This window comes from Pteropus alecto, unplaced genomic scaffold (assembly GCF_000325575.1).
Source record: "Pteropus alecto unplaced genomic scaffold, ASM32557v1 scaffold223, whole genome shotgun sequence".
NCBI classification, from domain to species: domain Eukaryota; kingdom Metazoa; phylum Chordata; class Mammalia; order Chiroptera; family Pteropodidae; genus Pteropus; species Pteropus alecto.
Window position 1 is genome coordinate 1,402,914 of NW_006434441.1, and position 27,943 is coordinate 1,430,856.

General features: G+C 51.1%; 1 protein-coding gene and 1 pseudogene across 1 annotated transcript; both read right to left on the bottom strand.

The window, feature by feature from the left end:
- CNNM4 (cyclin and CBS domain divalent metal cation transport mediator 4) lies at positions 1-27,937 on the bottom strand. The gene is made up of 8 exons (XM_025045063.1): positions 26,596-27,937; positions 8,115-8,258; positions 7,686-7,820; positions 6,525-6,694; positions 6,290-6,386; positions 4,756-4,818; positions 1,664-1,845; positions 1-1,575 (listed from the first exon to the last, which is right to left on the bottom strand). Exons 1-8 carry the CDS (start codon positions 27,851-27,853, stop codon positions 1,378-1,380), a joined length of 2,247 nt encoding a protein of 748 aa, XP_024900831.1. The 5' UTR covers positions 27,854-27,937; the 3' UTR covers positions 1-1,377.
- Positions 7,378-7,496, bottom strand: LOC112477859 (annotated as a pseudogene).
- Positions 27,938-27,943: the final 6 nt, after the last annotated feature.

Genomic DNA, 27,943 nt, shown 5'->3' on the forward strand with positions numbered 1-27,943 from the left:
TGATCCCGGACCCTAGCAACTGTTCTGCCCAACAAAGGCCCCCAATGACCTTGGTCCCACAGCCTCCCAGAGGTGGGGGGCCTGGAGCATGCAGCAGGGCCTGATTCAGCCCATCCAGCACCGCCAGCTTCAGCACAGGCCAGGATGACACCTTGCTCTAGGGTTATGCCATGGGGGAAACAGGGCTGCCAGTTATGTGCCTCTAGGGTAGAAGCCTTTCCTGCGTTCTCGAAGTGTGCAGACAGGGCAGGTAAGCCTCAGCCACAGAGGAAAGGGCATGAAGAACCTGCTTAGGTTAGCTCCTGCATGTCCTCAGTCCTCAATCCCCAAGAGGCCTTGGGGTTTTAGATTAGAAGTAGGGAGTCTAGAAAGCAGAGTTTGTGGCTTGGGGATTGAGAATAGACTTTGGCTGTGGGGTGGGAAAGGGCAGTATTACCTGCTAACAACGCCCATGACCAGGTTCCCTCCTGGCACTGAAAGAGTACCACAGACAAGTCATCTCTAATGGAAATGCTGTCCCCACCCAGGTGGACCTTTGGTAAAGTGAGGGCAGCCTGGGGAACAGGGCAAGCAGTCTGAAAGGTGGGACACCCTGCGTGATACTTTAGTCAACTCCATTACAAGGTGGAACTGTCCAAAGGGGCAGGTAAGAGGCGACCCAATGGAAACGGGTGAGAGTCCTCAATGGCCCCGACTCACCAGAAGAGCCCACCAGCAGAGTTCTCGGAAATTCCTGGATCCAATGAGTGACTGGAGCAGACGTACTGCTCTGTAGCCAGGAGTGTCAAGTCCCTGATCCCAGTCCCCAGAGTCCCTTGGCCTCGGCGACATCAGACGAGCCTGCGTGCATGTTGGGCACTTGTTCTCAGTGCTATTTGGTTCTGTGCTTCCTGGGAAGGGCAGTCTTCCTCCCAAGAGAAAACCTGCCTCCAGCAGTCCTCTGGAACCTGTCTCTGGAGGACGGTGAGGACAAGTGGACTCCCTGAGTCGGGACACAGCCAGGTCGTGGCTGGGCGCAGATTATGGCTATTGCTTCTGGGGTGAGAAACCCTACCCCTTTTAAAGTTTTCGTGGAAAAAATAATTTTTAAAAATAAATTCCTTAACCCTGTCTTCCCTTCCCCAAATGATATTTAAAAAGAGGAGCAATCAGCCTCATTCAGAGTCTCCAGTAGAGCACGGCCCTCTCTGGGGGCAGCCGCCATCAAGCGAGCTGCTCACAGGTCCCCAGTGGAGACTGGCACCCCCGCAGGCTGGGGGCCACCTGGCCACTCAGACAGGCTACCTGCACCCCATCTGGCCTGATGGGCTCCCTGTCTTTGGGTGGGCCCACTGGGGCAGCCCCCGCGGAGCTGGCGGGGGGCCCCGGGCCCTCCTGTCAGATGGCGCTCTCGGGGGAAGCTCTGTGCAGCATGGCATTGTGCTCATTCAGGAGAGCTGTGGTCTCGTCCACCACCGGCAGCTCTGGCTTTTCCGCCCGGCTCTCCGTGCAGACGGTGCACCCATCCAGGGCGAACTGAGGGCAGTTCTCCATCCGCGAGGCCAGCAGCCCATTCTGGTACTGCTGCCGGGTGATCTGCAAGAGGCGTGCAGGTCACAGAGGGCTGGAGCAGGTGGAGAGCAAGGGTCAGGGCTGGGGACATGCCGGCGGCTGGTGCACTTACCTTAATGTACTGCAGGTCTGTGAGTGCCCGGACACTGAAGTCAGACACGTACTGGCCCAGTGCCGAGCCGCCCAGCTGGTTGCTGCTACTGGCCAAGGGCGCGGTGCTGGTGAGGTCGGTGCGCTCCGGGTAACTGAGGGAGGCCGAGCGGCTCAGGGGGCTGGGGTGTGATGGTGAGCGGTCTGCAGGGGAGAGTGCTATCAGGCCCCGAGCCACCCTGCTGCCCTTACAGCCTCCTGTCCAGCCGTGTCCCGTGGATGCCCAGGGCTGTAGCCCTGACAGGCAACAGGAGCCCTTCCCAGGAACAAGCAGGTTCGACCACATCAGAGCAAACGAGTTAGTTTCTTTAGCAGGGCTATGCGATAAGTATGAAAACACCTATCGAAACACAAACAGAACTGGAAGACACAGGATGTTTACAGCTACAAAAGCCCTCATTTCCCCAACAACTGGTCAGTCGGGCAGCACAGCGGTTTCTCCCGCAGCAGATGGAACAGCTCATCACTGAACACAAACTGTGTAAATTACAGTTTGCATTCACACACAGCTCTCAACACAACACTCTGCCTACATCTGAAAGGCTCGTAAGAGATCAAACGTATGTCTGCATAGAACCCATTCTGCACGGTCTACCCCATCCACCTGTATCTGCTGAGCCCCCGATAGCCTGGCAGGGGGACGGAGCAGCAGGGTCCCCCTCCCAGGAACCTAGAGGCCCTGGAACTGCACGCTTCCCACTCCAGTTGGTCCTAGTCCCCTTCCCAGGAAGCAAAGCCTCGACAGGGTGGCAGCACCTCTTCCCATCACCAGTGGCAGCGCAGGCCTCCATTCTGTGGACTAACCAGGAAGGGAATGACATAACCTCAAATGGGGAAGGAAAGCAGCACGCTCCTCGTTTTGAAAAAGGAACCACACTCATCACTGTGCATCACTAGTTCTGATTTTTGAGGACACTTATAAAACGATGATACCCACAGAGGAGTTAATTATGAAGGTACAGCTGCCTTGTTTAAACAAACAGGAAGTGGACTAAGCTGATTTCTTAGTTAACTGCTAACTTTCTAACTAATGACTAAGTTAGCTCAGTGAAGAGAGCAAACATCTGGTGACCGAGTGACCAACAGAGCTATAACCAGGTCAGATGAATCAGTAACAGGACATCTTTGGGCTTCATTCAGAAAACTAGGAAAACACAGCCTGGATTTCTACGGTCTGACAGTGTACAAACATCAGAGGGTCATGCATTCTACCCTGAGTAACACCTCTGATGGAGTTCTGGAAAAAAACACTAGAGATATCACTTAATATTTCACATTAATTATCTGGATGATGGACTGCTTTTAATTAATGCTTGTTAACATACCAGAAAAATAAAATTTAAAACCAACACAAATTAGTGACATGGCCTATTAAAAATAGAGGCCCCCAAAAGAAACACACCAAAATATTAAGTATTATCTCTGAATAATGAAATGATGAGGCTTCCTAATTTTCTTAAGACTTTTTTCTACTTCCCAATTTTCTAAATAAGCTATAGCACTTAATGATAAAAACAAATAATATATGTAACAAAAACTAGGAGTTTTTGACTTTGTAATTTTATATTTGAAGAAATATTCTAAGGATATAATCTTACACACAGAAAGAGTTTTTCACCAAGAGCTTTACATCGTGGCGTGACTTAGGATATAGACCCCCATGAATAAGGGGGATAATGAAGGCACATCTGCTTGGTCAAACTAACTAACTAGAAAACTTAGAGAAAAGCATCTCTGGTAAAAGTGCCACGATCCAAACCACATATGCGTGACTCCTGGCCTTCTGTGAACGCAGAGCAAGTGTGGGAGAGGGAGAAGGAGGCGAGGCAGTAGCTAATGAGGGCAAACGGTCCCTCTGTGCTCATCAGACATCCCAATTCCAAGGCCACACTGGCTTGCCACTTCCCATCACAGCCCAAAGCTGGGTGTTTGAAAGGGACCAGTGGCTTCTAAGTCACTTTTTAACTTTTTTTTAGAAGAGGATCAACAGCAAAGTGTGATTTGGTACAGTTAAGAAGGAAAAACCCAGCTGTAGGAATATAAGATGGGAAACAGAGGGCTGAGGCGCTGGGTTTTCAGGATGTGGGGTCTCAGACACTCTTCTACGTCACACACTGAGATGGGACCTCACACTTGTCTGCTCTCAACCTCCTCTCAGCTCGCCAGGCCAGCACCCCCGCCACCTTCTGCTGCCTCGGAACACAGGGCTGGGGTTTCTCGAACTGAATGAGTGTGGCCAGCATAGTTGCCACCAGTCCTGGGACAGGACTCAGGAGTGTGACATTCCCAAGGCCAGAAACAGCATATGGCATTTGGCCTTTTCCTAAATACTTTGACTGGAATTTTACATTACAGTTACAATAAAGAAAAAACAGATAATAACTGAGCTCTAACTAAACATTTATCAAGTCCCCCCCTATTCCCGACGAGTCTAAGAGGTGGACATGTGCACGGTTCCCATCTCATATGAAGAAACTAAGACTTAAGGAGGGAAAGGCAGCCCCTAGAATGACCGAGCTAGCGACTGTGGGCTATCACATGGCCCGGCCACTGCCCCCCCGCCCGCAGATACCAGCAGCCACAGGGTGAGAAGCAAAGCATGTGAGGAAAGGTGGAAAGGTTTGTAGAGAAAACTGATGAGAAAGGAAGTCACCACAGTGAGGTCTGTGAGTGAGGTCTTGATCAGGGGGATGAACAGCTTGGCCAGGCTAGGAGCAACCCTCCATCCCAGCCTATTATCTGCAAGTGTGTGTGCATGTGCATGTGCCTGTGTGTTGTTTGTGTACACATGCATGTGTGGTGTGTGTGCACGCACGCGCGCGCGCACACACACACACACACACACACACACGCGTGTCTTCTCAAGAACCTTTAGGGAAGCCCTTCTAGGACCAAGGCAAAGCCATCAGTAATTGCGCTGCAGGCTAGGCTGGCTTACAAGTGTGAACAGGTAGGGAGCCCCAGTGCCTGTTGGGACAGGTTAATAATGCAGCTGTGATGTGTGGGCTCAGGCAACAGGTGGCAGTGCAAACTCTCCCAGCCATGCCACGTTACCTGAGAGCCAGGAGAGCAGGGAGGTCCGCTTACCAGGCAGACCCCCGGCCTGGGTTGAAGGCACTGGAGCAAAAGAGGAAACGGTCAGCGATGGATGGGCTCCTGGTCAGGATGCAGGACATGGAGCCAGAAGGATAGATAGGATGGAGAGGCATACCTGCTGTCCAGCTCCCTTGGGCAGCGAGGGAGCACAGTGAAAAAGGGGATGGCTGTGATGGGGAGGGTGCTCAGGGCAGACCCCTGAGCCCTGCTCAGAGATGGCAGATGCTGGTAGAGGGGGCCTACAGCTCCCATAGTGACTCTACAGCCCCCCATTAGTCATTTCCCTTCCCTCTGGCCACTCTAAATGGAGACTGAGGGCCTCCGGGCCAAGGGGCAGAGCCCAGGATAGTGACACCAGCCTCTGAGGCATCGCTGAGAGAACGGTGCACTGAGAAAATGTCCTACAATGTGTGCCTTTCTGAACAAGCTGGATGACAAGGTGCTTTCAGGAGGGGTGGAGAAGTCCTCTTGGGGCCACCACCTGCTCCAAACCCAGATCCTGTCCCCTTTCCTCCCTCCAGGATCCTACGCATGCCAGCGGAAGGGCAGAGCTGTGTCGATAGGTTTGGGTGCCCTGGCCCCCGAAAGGGTCCTCTTTATCAAAGGACACAGTGGGCACGGCCAAGGCTCCCAGGAGCAGCAGCACCCACCTTACCGCGTGGCCTGTCCCCCAGCACCAAGAGGATACCCACTCCTCAGTGTGTAGCCACCTGGGCCCCCTCAAGGTTCGGAGGGTTCCCAGGACCAGTGAGGAGCTGTGTTGGCCAAGACATGGACCTCGCCAGCAAGGCACCCACTCCAGCGACAGGCCACTCTGACAAGAGGCGCCTGAGCCACTGGGACTGGAGAAGCAGAGGGCACCAGGACTGGGGCAGCACAGTCACCTCTCTCGAGAGTGCCCAGTACTCTCTTTGCCCACAAGTTGCTTTATTCCATTAGAACCAACCCTTAACCAAGAGGTGGTAGCTAAGCCTGAGAAGCCAAATCTGTGTGCCACGTGCCCTGGTGTGGCCCCAACCATGGGCATTTTGGGTCCCTCACTCCACCCTGGGTCCCCTTTCCCAGTGTGCAGGGGCCAGGCCCTGTACCTTCTTTCTACCCATCACCTCTCAACTCCCCACCCAATGTGACAGCCAATTGAGAGCACCATGGCCCACCAGGCCATTGGCCCACTCTACATTCTGCTTCCCTGCTTGAAAGCTACGAACAGCAACCAAATGCCACTGACTTTCTGGGGCCCCCCGACTCATCCTTAGCCCCAGTCTCCTCTGCTCTGGCAGACTGGTCTCACTGTCTCAGGACGCACTGTTGGCTCCCCACAAGCCTCTGCTTAGAACCCCTTTCCCTTCCCTCCGACCTCCAAGTCCTATCCAAAGGGGCAAGTGACTACTCTCCAGGCCACTGCCTCAAGGCCTGGCAGCGCGGGCCCTCTCTGGCATACTCTTCCCTCCAGGCCTACTGAAGGGCAGCACAGGTACAGCCAGCAACTCACCAGAAGGGGACAAGGACAGGGCCATGGTGCCATAGTAGGAGAAGGCACCAGTCTCGAACTTCATGTTCTCTTTCCCGGCCTCTACCTCCACCTTCCCCTGGAAGAACACAGGTCAGGGTCACAGAGTAAAAAGGGAAAAAGGACAAGGTGGGAAGGAGACATGAGGAGCGACGGGCCTAAGGGCTCTGGGTGGGGGCACGGGGACAGGGGCTCAGGGCAGGTGCAGGTGGCGCACCTGCAGGATGAGGACGAAGTAGTCGGCTGGCTTGTTGCGGGAGTACAGGAAGTGGCGGGCACAGTGCTTGTTGTGCTCATCGAACCTGAGCTCCTGGATGACATCCGGGTACTTGAGCAGCCGCAGCAGGATCTTCTCCGACACCAGAGAAGGGCTGAACTGGGGGACCTCTGCGGGGACAGGGGATGCTCCCTCATTGCCAGGCCCGCCCATTCAGTCCGCACCCCCGGGGAGGGGGCGCTGGGCTCTGGACTGGTCAGACTAGAGTGGGCCCAATGCTGGGCTTGAACAGTGACACCCGCACTAAGGGGGCACGACCTTGGGCAAGTCACATGACCTGTGTCCATTTCTTCATCTGTGAAATGGGGATTCCAACCTCACAGGGTCATGTCGAGGTCAAATGGGGCAATACATGTAAAGTACTCAGAGCCATGCATGGCCTATGGAAAGTGCGCAATAAATGTTATTATTATCAACATCATCTACATCCTGGAAACAGAAAGGAGAAGGAATCTCCACACCAGTAGCAAGCAAGGGCTGGGAAGGAAGACTAGGGCAGAAGGACGAGGAGGTAGGAGTCTTTCTAATTCACTGCCCAGGTCCCAAGGCAGCTGTGACGCAGGGGTGAGAAGGGAGATGATGCTGATCTAGAGGTCCAGTCCTACAATCAAGTCCAGCACATGTAGGCAGAGGGGAGGCGGGAGAGATAAGAACGGAGCCAGCACCATGTTCTCGGAGGGAATGAGCAGGGCCAGGGCGGGGGGCTGCATGTGGGTGGGCCTGCGTCCTTCTCCACGAGCCTTGATGGGCCCAGTTCAGGTCCTCTCGAGGGTTATTTTATTTTATTTTTTTACACTTACAGCACGTGGTCTTCCTAGGTGGTCTCCCATCCAAGTACTAACCAGGCCCGAACCTGCTTAGCTTCTGAGATCAGACGAGATCGGGCATGTTCAGGTTGGCATAGCCATAGACCACCAAGGGTTATTTCTAAAACTAAGTGGGATGCATCCTGAAAGTATGCAGTAGGGAACGCAGATCACAGCGCGCGCCCAAGGATGGAGGAGCCGCCTTGTGCCTTCCAGGTGCAGCCCGGTCCCCTCTGGGAGCAGTCAGGGCCAAGTCCTTCTCCCTCCATGATCGTGTCCCTCCTCTCACTCTTACCTGTGGCCAGGAAACGGTGAGCAGCCAGAAGCAGCTGAGGTGAAATTTTCACCTTGAGTTCGTTGTCAGCATCCTTAAAGGCAGAGAAGTCGCGTTTGTTCTTCTCAGACACCCGTTTCCGGCTCCGGTTGTCAGCTGCAAGAGGAGGAATCTGGAGCTGAGCACGCTGTCCCCTCCATGGACTCAGGAGTAGATGGAACCTTCCCACCAGCTGCCAGCCTTGCAGTCCCTCTTTCCATGCAGGAACAGCGGAGCCTGGGCCAGGGTGGTCCAAAGGCCAAAGGCAGGAACCAAGGTGGCCTCCTCTCCCCGCTAGCCCAGCCTGCATGAATCCCCAAGTCTCAGGCAGCCCTGCCCCTATGTCCCCGCACTGTGGCCTTCCCACGCAAGACAGTGGATGTCAGAGTAAGGGGCAGGACAGGAACTCACTATACATGTCTGACTCGTCCAGGATCTCCGACTTAATGATCTCCTCGATGACATCCTCCAGGGTGACCAGCCCCAGGACCTCGTAAAAGGGGTCCCCTTCACCCTCGTTGTTTACTTTCTGCACGATGGCCAAGTGGGACTTCCCTGGGGGACAACACAGTGAGTCAGACAAGAGCAAAGGGACTAGTCATGACATTCCTCCTCCGAAATGCTAACACACTTGGGGTCATGAGTCACTCGGGTAGGGTCAGGGGTGGTTTTTTTTCTTTTCTGTATTTCCTGAAGTTTCTACTGCAAACATATTGCTTTTATGAGAAGGAAAACCAGAAGTATATTTTAGTGTCAAGGCATTAAGGACCATTTATTTAAGCAGAATGAAACGGCAAGGTCCTGCTGGTGCCAGATCCAGGGGAGGGAAAGACCCACACTGACAACCCGTAAAAAGAGGAGCCAGAGACAGCTGGACCAGGGGTTCCCGAGGGCCCCTGCCCATTCCTACCCTGGTGTCCCAAGAGCCATTCACAAACTCCCTGCAGGTGCCCTGGGGCCATGATACTGCCCCAGGCAAAGGCTCTTGGTCCCAAAGCCATTAACAAATTAGCCTGGCAAATAATTAGGCCAGGCAGGCACTATAATTATAGAAGGGCCACCCCTTAGTCCTAAAGCAAGAGGAAGGAGGAGACGCCCTCCACAAAAGCTCTGTGGGGTGGTAGGGTTTCCCAGGCCCCCCTGGGTTCTTACTCTGGTCTCGTGCCCCTGACCCCAGCATGTGACAACAGGGAGCCAGCCCAGAGGGCTTGGCCCACACTCCAGGGTCTGGAGCAGCCTAAGGGAGGAAGCCCCAGCAGAGCTGTGAGGGTCACGTCTTTCTTGGTCTCTCCACAGCTTCCCCTTCACCTTCTGCTGGCCCAGCCACTGGAATCTGGGCTGTATTTGCCTTTACTAATTTGCTCTTAGCAGAATGTTCCCTTGCCCAAGGTCACAAAGTCCTCTAATGGTAGGGGCCTAATGTTCAGTCTGCACTCTCTGACCAGGGGCCACTCCCTCCTCCTGGGATACCGGTCTCTTGGAGTCCTCTGATCTCAGGGGCTGTTCTGTCCTCGTAATGTGGGAGGGTCCCAGGGCTCAGTCTTTGTGCCTAGGTCCCTTGCTTTGTGACTTTAAGTACAAACTATATGTCTTAAATAAGTATTTGCAGCCCAGCCCTCTCCTGTGCCCTCCAGACTCAAACATCCACCTGCAGCTGACAACAGCCAGCTCTGTGTAGATGTCTAATACCTTGAACTTATCGCCAAAACCAAGCTCCTGCCCTTGCCCCAGCCTATCCCATCTCCCTCAATCCAGCTCATCGGCCATGGGGCAGTGAATTCTGCCTCCTCTATTTTCTACCCTTCTACATCCAACCCCTTCAGCAGACCCATCAGCTCTGCCTGCAAGGGGTGCCTGCAATGCAACCTCTCCTGGTGGCCTCCACGGCTACTGTCCCATTCCGGGCCACACACACCCCTTCCTCACCATCTCTCTGCTTCGTCCTGGACCCCTAGTCCACTCTCAACACTGCAGCAAGGGCGGGGCCTCTCACAGAGAAGTCAGGTCACCTCACACCTCACTCCAAGCACAAGCCACATTTGTCTGTGCCTGGCCCAAAGCCTCTCGTGTGGCCCCTCGCCCATCTCCTACTTCTCTCTCCTGTGCTCAGGCTAGCCTTCTCCTCCTTGCTGTTCCACAGACACCTGATACCTGACTCTGCTCCCTGCACCTCCTTCCAACACATTTGCATAGCTCCCCTCTCTAGGTCTGTGTGTCACCCTCTGGGTGAGGCCCACCCCCAGGGCCTCCCTGCCGACAAACCCTCCTCCAGCACCCTAAACCAGTTGTTACTCTATCACCTAAAATAAAGGCTGTCATGTTTATCCCTGCCTTTATCATTGCCGGGCCCCCTGCTCCCAGTAGACTGTGAGTCTATGACAGCAGGGGCTTCAGCCTGTGTCCCCAACTCAGAACATCAAGAGGCACAGAGTGTTTGCTTTGTGCTTGTGGGGCGAATGACTCCGCTCATGGGAGGAGGGAGAAGGGACGGAGACTAAGAATGATTGAGTTTTGGTGATTCAGAAGTCTGTATGAGTCAGAAAGCACTGTTAGCTGATCTACCATTTAAAATAGGATCGACTTAGGGCTTATATGCTCATGATTCTCACTGAAAGAAATTTAAATCTAATATAGAATTCTGTTTGAATGAGTTACCTCATTTTATTATTAGTCTCGATCCAACTGGATAATTGAATTTGGGGGTGGTTGGGGTAAGAAATGAAACATGAAAATTTAAATAATACATCTACCCCAAAAGCTGAGAGTCCCACACTTTCCTTATTTAAACAAAAAGACTGTGGAAATATAGCAAACTGTTCAAATTTGGCTGATAGATAGCAAATTATTGATATTTGACTATTTTGGGCCAATAAAAGTAACAATCTCCTAGATTTATCCTAACAGTATAGGGGATTCAGGGTGGTTTTCATTTCTTTTTTTTATTTTTCTGAAGAGAAATTCCTAAAATTCCATAATCGATAGTGTAAATTTTATAAAGATAAACGCATGTGTTAAATTTTATAAAGATACACATGTTAAAGTAACTTTTAAAGGACTCCCATACTGCTTCTTCTGGGACTTGGGGTTTCCTTTAAATCCAAGCAAGGCCAGAAAGGGGCAACCTGGCTGTAAGAGAGAGACACCCTGACACTGCTGTCATTTGGTCTCCTCTGGGCCACACCTGGCTGCTAACTTGCCTATCCTGCCCTTCGTCTCCCTTTGTCCAGTCTCTAGAGACCCCAGAGGGCTGGACAGACCAGACAGAAAGCCTGGGCCTCTTCCACTGCCCTCTCCCACCTGGAACAGGAGCGAGGAGTGAGAAGACAGAGTCCTTCACTTGTCACCTTTTACCTTCAGCCCTGGGTGGGCCAGCCCATGGCCCAGTTCTTCCTTTCCCAGCATCTGCATAGCTGTGAGGCCTGCATGTGACACTGGCCCACTGGCATCCATGTCCCTACGGAGCAGGGTGCAGCTTAGTCAAGGCTGCACTGTGACTTTCCTCCTCTCTGTGCCACCCCCTCTGCCTGCCGCACACCTGGAGCACAGTAGACGCTCCAGACTCTGCTGGACACATACAGGCAGTCTCCAGGGGCCCCAGGAAGCCCAGTCCCCCACCTTTGCTATGTCCTCTTCCCTCATGAAAAGCTTTATCATCATCTCTCAAAGACCAGAAGGACACCTCACTAGGTGCTAGGTTACAAAGCCACAAGGGCCCTGCAAGGGGCCTGCTCACCAGTCATGGCTGCCTTTCTCACTGCTTAGATCCAGGGGCCCCAGATCAGACACGGTTCCACCACCAGGATGGTGTCCTCAGCATCCTTCTCGCGGGCCTCCTGGCAAGTCCCACCTCCTGACACCCAGGACTGGCCTTGTGCTCTCAAGCCCTCCAACAGAGCCCTCTTTTCCAGGAAATCCCCCACCCCAGCCACTGGCCACAGCAGGATTAAGTGCCTATTAATAGTGCTGACCTCACCCAGCAGCAGGAGGCCCACCTGAACCCCTCAGCCCCGAGGTGGGAGAGTGCCTTCTGCAGCGGGGAAGGGCGGGGGCGGAGGCGGGTGCTTAGGCAATGAGCAACTTACAGTAACACCTAGGAGGCCGGTTCATTTTAACATAGACTAATACACACTGTCAGACCAGAGACTAAAACAGAGCCCCACTGGAGCAACAAGGAAATTTCTCCAGGGTTAGGTAGTGTGTGTCACAGAGGAGGTGGCAAGACCCAGGCCCAAGCAGGCTCCCACTTGTAGAGGAGACCTTAATCCAAAGGAAACTCCCAGGCCGATGTGCAAGGTGGGTAATGACACAGTATTGCAGCCACTGAACAAAAGGGCTGAGGCTCCCGAGATTTACCTAATGAGATAGTGTTCACCTCTGTAAAGCAGGAAGGTAAGGAGCAGGACAATAAAAGCCATTGACACTGGCTCCTTATGCTTTGGCTCAATGCATTTTAAAATCAATGTTTTACTTTTTGTATGTTTTCCTTCTATAATCAGAAGAGGCAAAAACTGAAATCTCATTTTGAAAGTGGGAAAAAGCAATTTAGTTCATTGCTGACGTACTAGAAGAACACGCACCAAAAATATTAATATTTTGAATGGTGAGATAAGGGTCACTTTCATTTCTTAATCATTTTCCACTTTTCTCAGTTTTATAATAAATATATTACTTTAACTTTATTTTCCAAGTTCAGTTGGTCTCCCCTGTGGATGCCAGGATGGCTTAACCCTCTCCCTCCTGTTGCTGGACACAGCTGTTTCCAGTTCTTCTCTATTGTCCCATGTGAGATGACGACACATTTATAGATGTGGAGTTACTAGGTCAAAGAGTTTTTGACTGGCGAATTTTTTACACGCCTCCAAATCGCCCTCTGTATATAGCAGAGGGCCCAGTTCAAAGTCTCACCAGCATGAGTTCAGTTAGGTGGTTCCTGACTCATTACTCAACCCCTAGCACGAGGCTAAATATACAGCAGGGGCTCGGTAAGTCAGCTAGCTATTCAATACATAGCACCAATGAAAAAACAGCATTATAGCTGGTTATGTTTTTAAAGGAAATAAAGAAAAACGGGAGGCAAGACATAGAACAGAAAACAGAAAACAAACAAGAGAGAAAGGAATAAGTTATGGGGACAGCTGCACAGAAGAGAAATAAATGGAAGAGCAGAATGGTGGCCCATCTGCCAGAGCAGACAGGGATCTGCAGGTAAGAGGGTTTCTAGAGCCTTCCCAGTAGACTTGCCTGCCATCCTGAGCAAGACACACAAACAACACAGAAGTGAGCCCCGGCCGTCTGTCAGGGACCTTTCAGAATAGGGTCTCTGAAACAGGGACTCGTCCAACATAAATAAGCAACTTTAGCTTCTGTTTATACAGGCTGACAGCGCTCCCTGACCAGGCCCCCTGTATGAAGTCCCAGGAATAAAGCAAGCACAAGGGCCCACAGCAGCCTGAGGTGACCCTCTCTGTCCCTGCTAGCCTGTCAACCAGCAAGAGGGAAGCAGTAGCCACGGAGTTAGGGCCAAGCCAAGGGGTTGGCCAAAGTAATTCAAAATTGATAAGAAAATTATCTGAAACACACTTACAGCCACTGCCAGTACTGATGACCCCCACCAGAAAGGCATTTTGTGCCTTGAGAAAGTATATAAAGTATGCACTAAAGATAATATGAATGTTAACTTTTTAAAGACATTAAATATCATGGTTATTTCATCTTTATCTCTAACAATTTTCTGTGTTTGTTTTATAATATATACATTACGAAACAGTGCATGCAGGCAACTTTGGAACAAACGGAGGTAATAATGTAAAAGTATTTTCTAATAGTATACGTGACCACCAGTTAGGAGCGCTCCCCTTAGAATAGCTCTGTAAAGGTGGGCAGGCCTTGGTTGTCCTTTCCCACAACAGACACTAGGGTGTCCCCCTCGGCCCCCCTGTCCCAGCTGCAGAGTAGGGGTGAACAAACTCTGGGGGTGGCCCGCATGCATCTCCTATGACTGACCCCTGCTCTTCCTGGAGGAAACGGAGGATCAGAGGGGCCTGCCCAGGAGGACACAGGGAGGGGTGATCATGCTGGGGTCAGGGGACTTCTGCAAACAGCCTCCTTTTAACCAGAGAGCCCTGAGGGGGAAGCTGTTGACAGAACCATGTCAGGAGCCCCTAAGGCTGGGCTCTCACCCAGGACCAGGTCTTCAAGCCTTTGATTTTTCTCTTAGCCAGTAGTCTCTAATTTAACCTTTTATTATGGAAAATATCTAGCACATACAAAAGGGAGGAAATAATTACACCTTCGCCCTTCACCTAACTTAAACAATTAACTCCTCTGTGGAGCTGGCTTCCTCTTTCTTCCCTCCCACTCCACCAGCTTATTGTGAAGCAAATACCAGCTTTTATCTGTGAACATCTATAAATTTTACAAGCACGTTAGTAAGTATTTCTAAAAAATAAAGACTTTTAAAAAAAGCAAAACTGTGACTCTATTACCACACCTAAATATATACAGGAATTCCTTAAGATTGTCAACAGTGTTCTTATTTCCCCAATTTTCTTAAGATTTGATTTACAGCTAATTTTTATATGATTTTTAACTGATACTGGTAACAAAAGTGGAAAAAAGTAAATTAAGATCACTTATAACCCTGCTTTCCAAAGATAACTACTGTTAACAAAGCATTTTCTCTGGTCTTTAATATTAATATACATAGAATATTAAAATACATTATTTTATTATTCATATTTTCCCACATTATAAAAGTTTTTTTAATTGAATGGCTGCATATTTCACTGTACACATGTGTACATGTGTCCTCTCCTGGAGACACATCTAGGCCGGTCCAGAGAGGGACACACAGAGCTGTCGTAGGCAGAAAAAAAACAAAGTGGATAAAAAACACTTGAAAGACTGACAGTGAGCATAGGAGGGCAGGGGCACTGATCAGGAGTGCCCTGGGGTTCCCTCCTTTTGAATTTGGACCCTTGGTGTATTCTGATTCTCCCTTCCCACTCAGTCCTATCTTCTCAGGAGCTCTCTGCCCTTCCCCCATCACCCCGGCTCCTGGCCATCTGGCCCCCTGCCAGGAGGGCCCCCCTTCCTTCTCATACCTCTGCTTGACTAGCAGCTCCCTCCCTTACTTACTGCCTGTGCAGCATCCACTCCTTGGACCTGTGTGTGCAACCAGCTAATAGTCTGTGCGCGAATCACTCTCAAAGCTGGACTGTGGGTAAAGAGCCCACATGCCACGCCACGGGTTAGGCGTGACGATGCAACTGGAAATTCTGCTAAGTGCTCTGCTGGCTAACATCAAGCTGTGCTAAGTCTGCAACTAACTTTCTACTGAGGTATCTCCTTCGCAAAGAAAAGAAAAAGCTTTTTTCCTTGGTGAAACCCCAGTTGGTAACTGGCAATCATACACCAAATGTTCCCAAATTTACTATGAAAATCATTCTAGGCCTTGATAATGAAAACCTGAAGAGGGAGCAAAACTCCAGCAACACGAACCTGATGCTCGAGGCCATTACTAGGGTAGGGAGAGGGGCGGGGAGGTGAAGCAGTGATGGGAGGGTATTACTTGATGAGTTCAAACTGGTTTATCTAACTTGGGACATCAGTTAGAAGAGGAAAAAAGACTTAATGATTAAACAATTATTTTTTTCTGCCTCGCACACACACAAAAAAACAGTGACATCTTGAAATATCTCCCTTGGTGTTTTAACAGGAAAAACGTTTATGTAGACCTGGCTCTTGTGAACACTGATGCCAAAATCCTAAATAAAGATATTGGCAAATCAAATCCAGTGGTGTGTAAAAAGGATAATATACCATGACTAAGGTCTATTCTAGTCATATGATAATTGTTTATGGGTTAATATTTAAAAAATCAGTGGAATTCAGAATACTACAGGAGATAAATGATGATTATCTCAACAGACATTTAAAAAGCATCTGGAAAAATTCAACATCTATTCATTATAAAAACTCATAGCAAACTCGGAAGAGAAAGAAACTTGCTTGATCTGATAAAGACAATTTACAAAAAAATAAAAAAAACACAGCAAAATCATGCATGATGATAAATTGTGAAAGCTTTCCCCCGAGACCTAGCATGACACAATGATGCACACTGTCACCATACAGGCTGACAAAATCCTAGATGTCCTAGCCAGTAAAATAAGGCAAAAACAAGATATAAATGTATAAAGTTTAGCAATAAAATTAAATAAAACTGCCATTATTCACAACATAATTACATGGGAAGAAAATCTAAAATGAACGATTAGACGTAATGACTGAATTCAGCGAGGCCAGTGGATTCAAGGTTGCTATACAAAAATGAACGGTTATTTCTTTATTCTTGTGTGGTATAATAAAGAATGTCTTTAATCTTTGACCCCAGTTCCTGGCAGATTCAAAAACCCTTGGAATTTCCTGAGTAACTGCAGTATCTTTGTTATGCTAATCACACGACTCCAGGGGGGGCCCACCCCCAGACCCAGAGCTGGTGGCCACCAGTAAACCCCACTAGAATCTTTCTACTGCCTACCTCCCAGGGCTGGAGATGGAGCTCAATCAATAATCTAATAATCAATCATACCTAGGTACTGAAATCCTGATAAAAACTCTGGACCCCCAAGATCAATGGAATTTCTCGTTTGGGGAACACACTGATGTGCCAGGAGGTGACACACCTTAAGGGGCATAGGGCATGGAAACTCTCCCTCCGAGACTGTGCCAGCCCTCATCAGGCATTCGGCCTATAAAATAAAACTCATCACAAGTATAGCACTTTCCTGAGTCATTGTGACTCATTCACTGAATTATTGACCCAAAGTGGGGCTTATGGGACTCCCAGAATTGATAGCCAGTTGGTCAGAAGTGCCCAAGAAGGGGGACTCCACCTGTAGCTGGCATCTGAAAGGAGGCAGCAGCAGATGAAGGGCTGAGCCCCAGACCAGTGGGGCCTACGGCTAACCCCAGGTGGTTAGTGGCAGAATTGAACTGCAGCCCACCCCAACTGGAACAATCTACAACAAACATTTGGAAAATAAAATTTTAAGGACACCACTTAAAATCACCAAATACCTAGGAATAAATTAAGAAAAAAAATGTAAGATTTCTATACAGAAAATGATAAAACGTTCTTGAAAGTAATTAAAAGGACATAAATGCATAGGGGAGGCAGTGACGGTGCTTAGAAACCAGAAGATTCGTCATAACAAAGATGTCAAACCTTCAAGCCTATCTCGAGATTCAGTGCAATTCCATCTAATTCCCAGGAAAAAGGTTAAGGATAGTCAAGACATTCTTGAAGAACAAAGAACAGAATATTTGACATCACCAGCTATGAAGACTTGTCAGAATCTGAAACCAAGTGTCACCGGGACTAACCAAACAAGCACGGGAGAGCATGTTCATCGCTGGTCGCTCCAGTGATGAGAGGGCCTATAGCATCACACAAGACAGTAACACACCTGCCTGCCTGCTTAAAATAAACCAATGAACAGCCGACAACCAGAGCAGGGGACAAGCATGGGAGCCGATAGGGCACTCTGGGGCATGGTCTCATCCTTGCCTGCACTGGGCCCTAGCAATTCTGCTCCTGGAGACACTCCCAAGGGAAATGCCCATGCAGGCAGGCACCAAGAGCCATGCCCAAGGGTGTTCTTAGTGGCACAGTCTGTAGCAGCCCCACACTGAGAACTGGGAACTGGCTGAATGTCCGTCCGCAGGACCCGCATGGCACCCTTCCATCACTGACAACCACACAGCAGCAGCAGGCCGACTCCAGTGCACACAGTGCAGACCAAGCATGTGTGTGACCTCCATGCTTAGCGGGAATAGCCATATGCAAAGAAGCATACGCTGTGCAAGTCACTCATACGAGTGAGCACGGCAGAAAAGAGAAGCCCAGCATGCTGCAGGGGCAGGGGCAGTGGCTGGGAGGGATGGAGGACTTCCGGGTCAGTGAGGGCCTATTTCCTGGGCTCAGTGGTAGTTTTCTTTGTGAAAACCATTAGGTTGTACACTCACGATCTAAGCACTTTGCTTCAGCGAGAGGCTCACTTTAAAACAGACCTAGGTGTGGCTACCAGAGGCAGGAGGTGGCCAGGATGGGTGAAGGAAGCCAGCAGGGACAAACTACCAGGTATAAGATAAGTCCCGGATGTAACAGGCAGCATGGTGACCAGTGAGTAATACTGTGCAATACTGTGCTGCAGAACTGAAAGTCACTAGGAGAATGGATCTTAAACATTCTCATCGCAAGAAAAGAAACCTGGTAACTATGTACGGTGATGGATGTTAACCAGACTCACTGTGGTACCCAGTTTGCTACACAAATACAAAATCATTGCATTGTCCACTTGAAACTCTATCATGTTATATGTCAGTTGTAGTTCAATTTAAAAAAAACCTAGAACTGCCAGTAAATTTTCCAACCTGGATTATTGGACAATCCCAATCTTCTGGTCAATTTCTTAATATCTACAGTCTCACTGACAAGTGACACAGAACAGCAGTTAAGATGGTGGGGCACAGTTGGGGGTTGCCACTCGGCTGTCATGTGACTGAGGAGGTTCTCAGATGCTCTGACCCCCAATTCCCCACCTCCGGCCATGCCACAGAGAACGAGCTCAGTACTCAGGGAAGGGTGACTCCCAATGAGCGCATTCTTCCTCCTATGCTCTTCCCTCTCTTCTCCCTGAGCCCTGGGGCTACGGCATTTGGGGAGACTGAGCCTTCTAGGGCATCTCTCTTTTCTTGGATCCCCACTTGTCTCTGCTGCTTTTCGAGCACAGCCTCTTCCCTCCGTCACTGGGACACCCAGGAGGGAGCAGGTGACTAGTGACTCCTGACCAAAGCAAGGATGCAGCAGGTCACGGTGGCCCCTCCCTGCCCGCCTCCCCAGCAGCCGCTCCTGCCCTTAAAACACACATGCTGGCAGTCAGAATGGCAAGCTCACCATTTTTCAATCTGCAAGAAACAAGGAAGTAAGGAAATGAGGATAAGTGCTCAGTTTTAAGTTTCTTCTCCATATGTTTTCTTCTTAAGCTCTGACTTCTGTTACCCTTAATATACACCCGAGGCCCGGGAGACGACGGCTCTGCACTGGCATGTAACTGTACACCACAGTGGGGCTCTTCTGATCTCAGTGTATCCATAACTCCAAGAAAGGCGTGATGCCCAGACAGTGGGGCAGCCTGCCACCTGAGCCAGTGTGACAACCGCTGTGGCCAAGGCTGGAGCCAGTGCCAACTGGGGCACCTTTTGGACAGTAATAACAGCAATTTTTAAAACAGCAGACATTTACAGCAATTTTTAAAACAGCAGCATGAGGGCATGGTGCCTCACTTCATTTAGTCAGCACTACCCTCTGACCTGGGCACTGTCATTGATGAGGTGACCAAACCACCAGCAACCAGAGTTTTTCTCAGACTAGAGTCAGTCACTATTTCGAGCTTTTCATGAAATAAACTCCATCACCTAAGCATTTGCTCACTTTTTAAACTACTCTTAGGAAAGTTCGATGAGATATAAATTTAAAGCAGGATTCCAGGTGCCCGTGCACGTGTGCGTGCGTGCGTGCGTGGGGTGTGGCTGCCTAGAGCGGGTGAATGTGTGTGAGTCTGCCTACCTGTATGTGTGTGCGGGTGTGTTTAAGCATGCCTGGGGGGGGCAGCGTGTTCATGCGTGAGCCTGTCTCTGTGTGTGTGTGTGAGACTGTCTCTGTGGGGGGAGTATGTATGTGTGCCTGCCTGCCTGTGTGTGGGAGTGTTTAAGCATGCCTGGGGGTTGTGTATGTGCATGAGCCCGTCTCTGTGTGTGCGAGTGTGTGTGAGCCTGTCTCTGTATGTGGGGCTTTGTGTGGAGTAGTGACGGTGTGTGAGAATGAACCTGTCTTTGTGCATGTGCTGCTGCACACATACTGAGTGTGTGGGAGTGAACCTGTCTTTGTGTGTGTGTATGTTCGCACATGCACACATAGTGTGTGGAAGTGAGCCTGCCTGGGCGGGGCTCCTGTCCCAGGCTTCTTGCTGCCTGCTGGCCACATACAGCATTCCAGAGAGCCGGGAAACCAGTCTGTTGAGAGAGCCCTGCCCAGGTTCTGGTAAGAAGGCCCTGCAGAGGCCAGACTCAACTGTGCCCTCCGGGAAGGCAGCCACACCAGGTTTAACCCAGGCTGCAAGTCCCAGCCCTCAGGCTCTCCTGTCACCACACACTGGGCCTCGGGCCTCGGGCCTCAGCCTGTGGAAATCCTCCCAGACGCTAATCCTGGAGATAAGACAGGGAGCTCACTGCTTATCAGAGAAGAAACCTGAGGATCTAATCTAAACTGTTCCAAAAAAGCAGGGCACAAAATAATAGGAAGACCATGATTTCAAAGTGAAAGTACACATGGCCAGCCCATGGAAAAGAGATCCTGGCTGTAACAACGAAAATGGTTTTGATCTTGCTGTTACAAGATTTTTTAAACAAACAAAAAACCCTTAAATTTCTAAAAAAGTTATTACAATAAATCAAAATATTATAAGTAGATCTTTCTAGATCACAGGCTCATGGATTGTTTTGTAGACTTTTGTGTGTTTTCCTGTACCTCTTTTATGATAACCCCTGGTGAACAGAAACTCACATAATGAACAGGACAGGAACAGACTAAGAAGTCCAGACTCCCATCTATGAAATGACCAGTAGTCCCTTACATAGCCCCTAAGCCTTTCACAGCAGCGTGTGTCAGCACACACAAGAGTGATGAGACGGGTAAAGGAGGAACAGGTCGGGCCAGCACCCTGTCCCAGGGACACTGTGTCCATGGCAGGCTGAGCAGCTCAGAGGATAGGACTAGGGATGGATCAAATGGCAACAACAACTCTAAATTCTGCCCCTCAACCTCATATTTGTGGGCCATGTGGCCCCTCAGGAAAACTCCATAACCCTCACATCCTCCTGGCAACTTCTGCTGAGAAGTTCAAAAATCCCTAAGACGAAAGGATGCTTTGAGAGAGTCAGTAGAGGATGTGAGAGGTGCCCGGCCCTTGAGGAACCAGGGCTAAGGAACCAGGTGGCTCTGCTACAATCAGTCAGGACAAGTGACAGAAGGGCCCAGTCCACCTTCTGCTTCTACACACACTGTCCCCAGATGTGTGGCCTTCAGGAGAGTGTGTGACAAACACGTCACTGCCCCTGCCCACCCTCCAGGAGGCCGAGCCCAGAGGGTACATGCAATGCCAGGTGCCATGCCTTTCCCTCAAGATATCCATGCTGTTCCATTCACCTAGCTCATCTAAGTGACAGCACTGATGTGGAGAAAAGGGTGTAGAGAGAAGGCATGGGTAGCCTGAATATAAAGTCCCTCCTGAAAGGGCTAGAAGCACTGACAACACACAGAAGCAGTTTTACCCTAGGTTGGCACCATGGCCTGAGCATCCCATTGCTCATCTGTGGGCTAGTCCGAGTTCTCGCAGAACACGAGGCACAGAAGTGGGAAAGGCTACACCTATTCACACCTGAAGATCCAGATGCAATGTCATGTTCTCTGGGGCATCTTCCCATACTTCTGCTGGCAAGACAAGCCCCTGCCTCTCATCCGTTTCTCCTGCAGGACAGTTTTATGGTTTTGCATTTATGCACATGTCTACTTCCAAGGTTGAACATCTGTTCAATCGATACCTCCCGTCCTAACCAGACATGTCCAGAAAAAACTCTGAAGCTAGACTTTCTAATAAAAAATATACGACTTTAAAAGTAAATACCCATATGATCTCAGTATAATCTAAGCTCTTAGGGCCTGGACGTTAAGGCAGTACCTTCTGGGACACAAATGACAGCTTTAGAACAGAGCTGTAATTAGAAGACCAGGAAAGAAGCTCCCAGTCCTGGCCCCTCAGTGGAAGCTGCCCACAGGCTGCGCAATGCTGGTGAGGGGAAGAGGTGCCAGCTCTGGGCCTGCAAACACCGTGCTAAAGAGAAAATGAGGGAGAGCTTGGCCAGCACATTGTCACCTGCCCTGCTGGCACCTCTGCCCTAGCAGGCGGCTCCTGTCACTCAGATACACTTACCTCCAGGCAGCATCCCCAGATCAAATCACCGGCTCAGTTCAGACGGTTTCCAGGTGAGGCTGTCTAGACCAGGTACACAGCTGCCTTCGTCCCCATCCGAGGCCTCCCTCTTCCAGCACCTTGCAACTCTACTGTCCATCCCATGGTCTGTGCTCAGCCCTCTCCTCACTCAGCCTCTGCAGGGGGGCCCCCCAAACCATGCCACCTGGCGCTTTTCTGTCTCTTCCAGAAGCCAGTTTGGCCAGGCTCCTGCCTGCCCTTGGCTGCTCCCAAACCTCAGGGCCTGGGCCTGGCATCACTCCCAAGCCCCATGTGGCACTTTCACCTGCACACTTGCTGGGATGGGCTGCGCGGTGGGGCCCAGGACCAGCAGGGTGACCATCACCTGAGTTGTCAGACATGCAGCCTCTCAGGCCACACCTAGACCTATGAGTTCAAGTCTGCACAGAGGAGTCCATCCAGTAAGGCCTCACACCACTGTTACTGACCAGTACCCTTACCAAACTGACTCTGCCCCCTTCTCTCCCCAATTAAGTCTACATGACAACACCGTCAACCTGAACCCCAAAGCAGAAACCTCAACTATTCACGACCGCTTGCTGACCCTGATGTCTCCATAAGGACCAGAGTCCCATTGTCCTGACTTCAGGAACGAAGCCTCTCAGGCCTGGCCTCCCTCGGCCCCATGTTCCTGCCCAGGCTGTGCTCAGCTAAGCCATCTACATGCTGTCTCCCTGAGAGCTCTGTGAATGGGTCTGTGAGTTTTCTCTGGTTCCCAGCAGCGAGCACCGGGTCTGACACACAGGCTTCAAAATTAGATGTTTGCTGAACGAACAGGGAACAAGCCAGTGGGGTAAGTAAGACACTGAAGGAAGGCAGCTGGCAGAACGGAAGGTGAATGCAAAATTATGCAGTGTTCTTTCTTGATTTCAGAGTTGTTTCAGGAATAAAAGTAAGTAGGCGGGGGAACGTGACGTGGCATAGATGAAAATATGGGGAGAATTTTTAATGAAAATATTCCTAGCTTTTTTTCTTCTTCTCTAAGGTGACCTCATGGGTCAGTGACAGTGCTGGATGAAGTTTAAACTCAGCTCTTTACAGGGGGCTAGAGGGTTATAAAGTGGGTGGGGAAAGATAGGGTGACTAAAGAGGAGCTATGTGCCTGGGAGGGGCAGGAATGTCACCAAGGCGGGGGCACAGTGGAAAGCTAGAAGGTGGGCTTCACTGTGGGGAATGAGCTCCCGACCCCCTGGACCTCCCCCTGAGAGCCCCTTCACACTTGGCAACCAGGGCCTAAGGGAGCATCTCTGGTGCAAGAAAATGCATCTGGGCCAGGACTCGCCCAAGAACTGTTGTTCTCCAGCTTCCCGCTGTAAACACACTCAACCACAACACCCATACAGCAAACAGTTCCAGGCAAGGCTAAGTGTAAGGGCCAAAGTTCAATCACAGGAGCCTCAATGTCCTCACAGCTCTCATCACCTAGATGGTCTGTTCCTGAGGCCCTGCAGCACCTAGCAGCACATCTGGCACACAGTATGGGTTTCGATAAATACCCAACAATAACCACCTTGGCTGGGAGGCAGAAGCAGCCTGAAGCTGGGAGCCCCTGGCCTCAGTCTGGGGACACACCTGTCTCTAAGTATGCAGGAGCATACTCATGACTCTCGCAAATGCGTGAAGCCACGTAAACTCCTGATGGTCAAAAGCTGCTTATAGAGAAACTGAGGCAAGGGGACAGAGAACCATGTATCACACTCAAGACCCTCAATTCTGCTTCTCAATCCCTGACCCGAACCATTAATACACGTCCCTGCAGGCGCTCCTCTTATCTTTCTTGGTGCAGCTGAAAAAAGTCAAGCACGATTTTTCTTTATCCATCGAAATCCTAACACTACTGACATGGGGATAACTCGCTCTCACACCTGACAGGCCATGCATTCATTCAGTTACTTTTTACTAAGGCCTGCTCTGTGCCGAGAACCATTCATTCCAGGGGCTAGAGACACATCAGTAAGCAAAAGAGTGCCTTGCCCTTTGGAACTTATATCATAGTGGGAGGAAATGACAATAAATAACACAGTGAATTCATAAACTACACGGCTGTTAGAAAGCGATTATATGCTATGAGGAAAAGAAAGCCCACACAGGGCAGGGGAGAGCAGGAGGGCAGGGTGGGATGAGGGGTACAGTCTTGGACAGGGTGACAGGAAGGCCTCACCGAGAAGGTGAAGGTAAAGCAGACATGAGGGAGGGGACAGAGTGAAGCATCTGGAGAACATTCCAACCTGAGGGAACAGCCCGGGCAAAGGCTTCAGACTGGGAGTGTCATGGTGTGTTCAAAGAACAGCAAGAATGCCAGTAGGGTTTGCCAGGCAGTCATCCCTTCATTTGTTGTTCATTCATTCATCCATTCATTCATTCACTGTGTAACAGCATTTACTGTTCTTCTTCGCCAGGTGCTGAGTGGCGGAAACATGAATAGAGCAGGACTCCTACCCTCAAGGAGCTTATAGTACTAGAGAGTGAAGAGGAGACAAAGAGACCTTACAAGACACAGGCTGGGCTCGGGTCCTTGCCCAACTGGGAGGCGCTGAAGGGTCCACTGAAGCACAGGCGCCCTAGCTCTGATTTTGACGGTGCTGACAATGCTGGCTGTTTCAGCCTTGCTCATTTGTTTTTCTTAGTGAAAAAGACTTTCAAACACCAGATTTGTAAAGAAAATCTCTGAAGTTGCGGGTATATACTAGTGTTTGCCATGTTCTAGATGGTCTCATACTGACAGGGTAGAAGCCACGGGGAAAGATCTGGGAGAGGCCATGAAGGAGGGAGCACAGAAGTGACTTAAGACTGGAAACTAGGAGATGACACTGTGAGGCCCAGGGTGTGTTCATGAGGGGTGACCATCCTGTCACACTCACATCTCCAGGGCTGCATGAGGCAGACTGTGCCTGCATTTCCAGAGAATTATCAGCGCCCCCTCCGTGGCTCTGCTGAGGAGGGGAGTTGGCATCTGGAGTGCCACTCAGTGAACTCTGGCCTCAGAGATGCTGTTTTCCCAGCTTTGTGAAGGGGCTTTCTTCCCCAAGAGTCCAGAGATGGCCCTGCCAAGATCCAGGAAGCTCCCTGCCTGTGAGAGCTCAGCCAAGCCCATCCACTCCAGTTGAGTCCAGAGCATGCTGAGGGGATGCAAACATGCTTATTGGGTGAATCCCTGGCAACAACAGTCTCAAAGACCACAGGGGTGGTCAGGAGGAAGCCGCCCTGGAAAGTTCTAACCAGGTTCCTGATCAAGAACATAGAAGGCCTCAGGGCCCAGAGCCTGCAGGATGGGAGTGGGACACAGAGCATTGCTGCTCCTCTGTCCCAGGCTCGGGTACCTAGGAAAAGGTTCTAGTGTCAACACCCCAAAGCTCCTTGGAGGTAGTGCCATCACCACCAGCTGTCTCCATCCCTCCAGTACCCTTGCAGTCTCCAATGGGGCTTATATCACAATCTGTCAAATTGGAAAAGGCAGGGCACCAAGCCCCTAGTCCGCCATGACTGAGCATCTTTTCAGGCCAAACCTGGCCAGACCAGCTCCTCCCTATCCCGCTGATCCAGCCAGTTCCAGGTTCTCTGCACATTCTGTCCCAGAAATAACCAACGAGGGCCTGGTGCTTGCTCCCAGCTAGGGCTCAAAAGTTGCTTCCGGCCCTAGGTGGCCTGGGAGGCCCCAACCAGCAGCAGCCCTGCCTATGGGAAACAAGCAAAGTCCCAAGTTTAAGATGAGCTTCTCCCCACCTCCACTCCTTCACAAAGAGCCTCCCTTTCTGCCTCCTCACTCCCCGTGGCCTAAGAGGGTTTCACTCCATAATTGGCTTGTTTACTGCCACTCTGAGGGCTTGGAGTGGCAGAGGTGGGAGGGAAGTCTGTTGGAAGGAGAGGGGCGTGTGCCCTGAGCTCTGAGGTGGTGAGTAAACCCTCCAAGTGACTGACGCCCTGCGAACAGGTCGGACCCATGTGAGAAATAAACACAGGGGCTGCAAAGCCAGCTGAAGGGCCCAGCAGCCCACAGGAGGGAAGCTTGTGCTTGGCACTTGGGAAAGGCAGAATAACCAAAACGTAACTTGCTTCTGCTGAGGAGTCAAGAGCAGTACTTTGGCACCGTTCTGTGAGCTCCCGACCGGCTTCTGTGGGCTAGGAGCACCAGTGACGTCACTCCCCTGCTCCTGATCCTTCCGTAGCTCCCAGCTCCTCGCACACTTACCATGCTGACCTTCAGGTTCTTCACAAGGCCATGTAACTCAGCCACCCCTACTGACCACTGACCACTGATGAGCACAACCTATCATCCCTGCTGGGCCCACAAGCCCATCTTTTCCTTTCCCCACTCAGGTTCTCTGTTCCTGGGGTTCTCAACAGCTCAAGTACCAAGTTTCCTCACCTTGTAAGGCTCCCCTCACATGCTGCAGCCCAGTAAAGGTTTCCCAGTTCCCCAACCCTCCCTACCCCACCCCAATCAGAACTGCGAGCTCCACAATCTAATCTGTGCCCTGATGCTGGCCTCCTTAAGGCATCTGCCTTCATCTGTCCTGCTTCACTAGCTCCCTGAGGCCTTGCTCCATCCCTCCAAGTGGGCAGGTGTGTCTTACTCAGCTTTGATTCACCTGAAGCAAAGCAAGGGATCTGATAGCATGTGCTTAAGAACTGTTTTTGCTGCCTCAAATACTGTTCACCTCAGAAGCCCAGGAACTGATGGGCAAAGAGAGCTCCACAAAAGGAACACCAGGATTGGCAGACGCAAAGAAGCCAGAGAGGTGGGACCAAACTTAGCCCGAAAGTGGCTCAGGCCTTACCCTTCTTGAACTCCTCCAGCATGGCATCCAGCTTGGTGTCATGGAAGACAAAGTGTACCGGATGGTTGTAGAAGCGGGTGATGGTCTTAAGGGGGGTGCAGTCATCGGGGTCCACAAAGGCTAAGTCTTTGACATAGAGAATATCTACGATGTTGGACTGCTCATCCTCAAACACGGGGATGCGAGTATAGCCGCTCTCCATAATCTCGGACATCGTGCTGAAGTCCAGGATGGCGTCACTGCGGATCATGAAGCAGTCGTGGAGCTGGGTCATGATGTCCTCCACGGTTTTGGTCCGTAGCTCCAGGGCCCCCTGTATCATATTCAGCTCCTCTTTCACGAGGTCATTATAGGGCTCCGTCACCTTTAACATCTCCATCAGCTTCTCCCGATTGTAAACTGTGCGAATCTCCTGGCCCAGAAAAAAGTCCAGGAGTTTGCTGATGGGGAAGCTGAGGGGGAAGGTGAGTAGCATAAAGAATTTGGTGAGCACTATGGTGTTGGCACCCACAGCCAGCCCGTGACGGGAGCACAGAGCCTGGGGTACGATCTCCCCAAAGATGACAATGCCGATGGTGGAGGAGGCCACCGCCATGAGTCCGGACCCAATGAGGTTGTCCAGGAGGATGGTGAGGGAGGTGTTGACCAGCACGTTTCCCAGGAGCAGCGAGCAGAGCAGGTAGTTGCCCTTGCGCCGAATGGGCTCGATTTTCCGGGCGTAGCGCCTCTCCTTCTCGGTGCCACAGTTCTGCACGATACGCAGCTCCATGGGGTCCAGGGCCATCAGCCCCAGGTTGAGACCAGAGAAGATGCCCGACAGCACGAGCAGCACCAAAATGAGAAGGATGTGCAGCCAGAGGGGCAGGAACCTCCCCTCCTCCTCCATCATGAAGAGCAGCGAGTCCTTGTCGGTCCACCTCCGCCAGGGCCCGTCCGCGCCGGCCCGGGTGCACAGCGCGTACAACTTCATGTTCTCGCTCCTCCGGAGGAACTTGGTGAGCACCACCAGCACCCCGGACGTGTCCCCGCGGCTCACGTTGACCAGCTGCTGGACGACCAGGTCCTTGGTCAACTCTGGGCAGTGGGTGGAGTTGTGGAGGGCCTCGGAGTTGTCCACCTCTGTGAAGGAGATCAAGTTGCTGGAGATGGAGCCCAGCCCGTGGCCGTACAGCCTCAGGTTCACCGTGCTGCCCTCGGACACGAAGATGATGCCATCCGGGTTCATCCCACACGACTTATTGCAGCTAGCCAGCCGCATGCCCAGGATGGCGCCCCGCTGAGGGTCGCCCTGGCCCCGGGCCCCCCGCGCCCACAGCAGCAGCGGCAGCACCAGGGCTGCCAGGAGGAG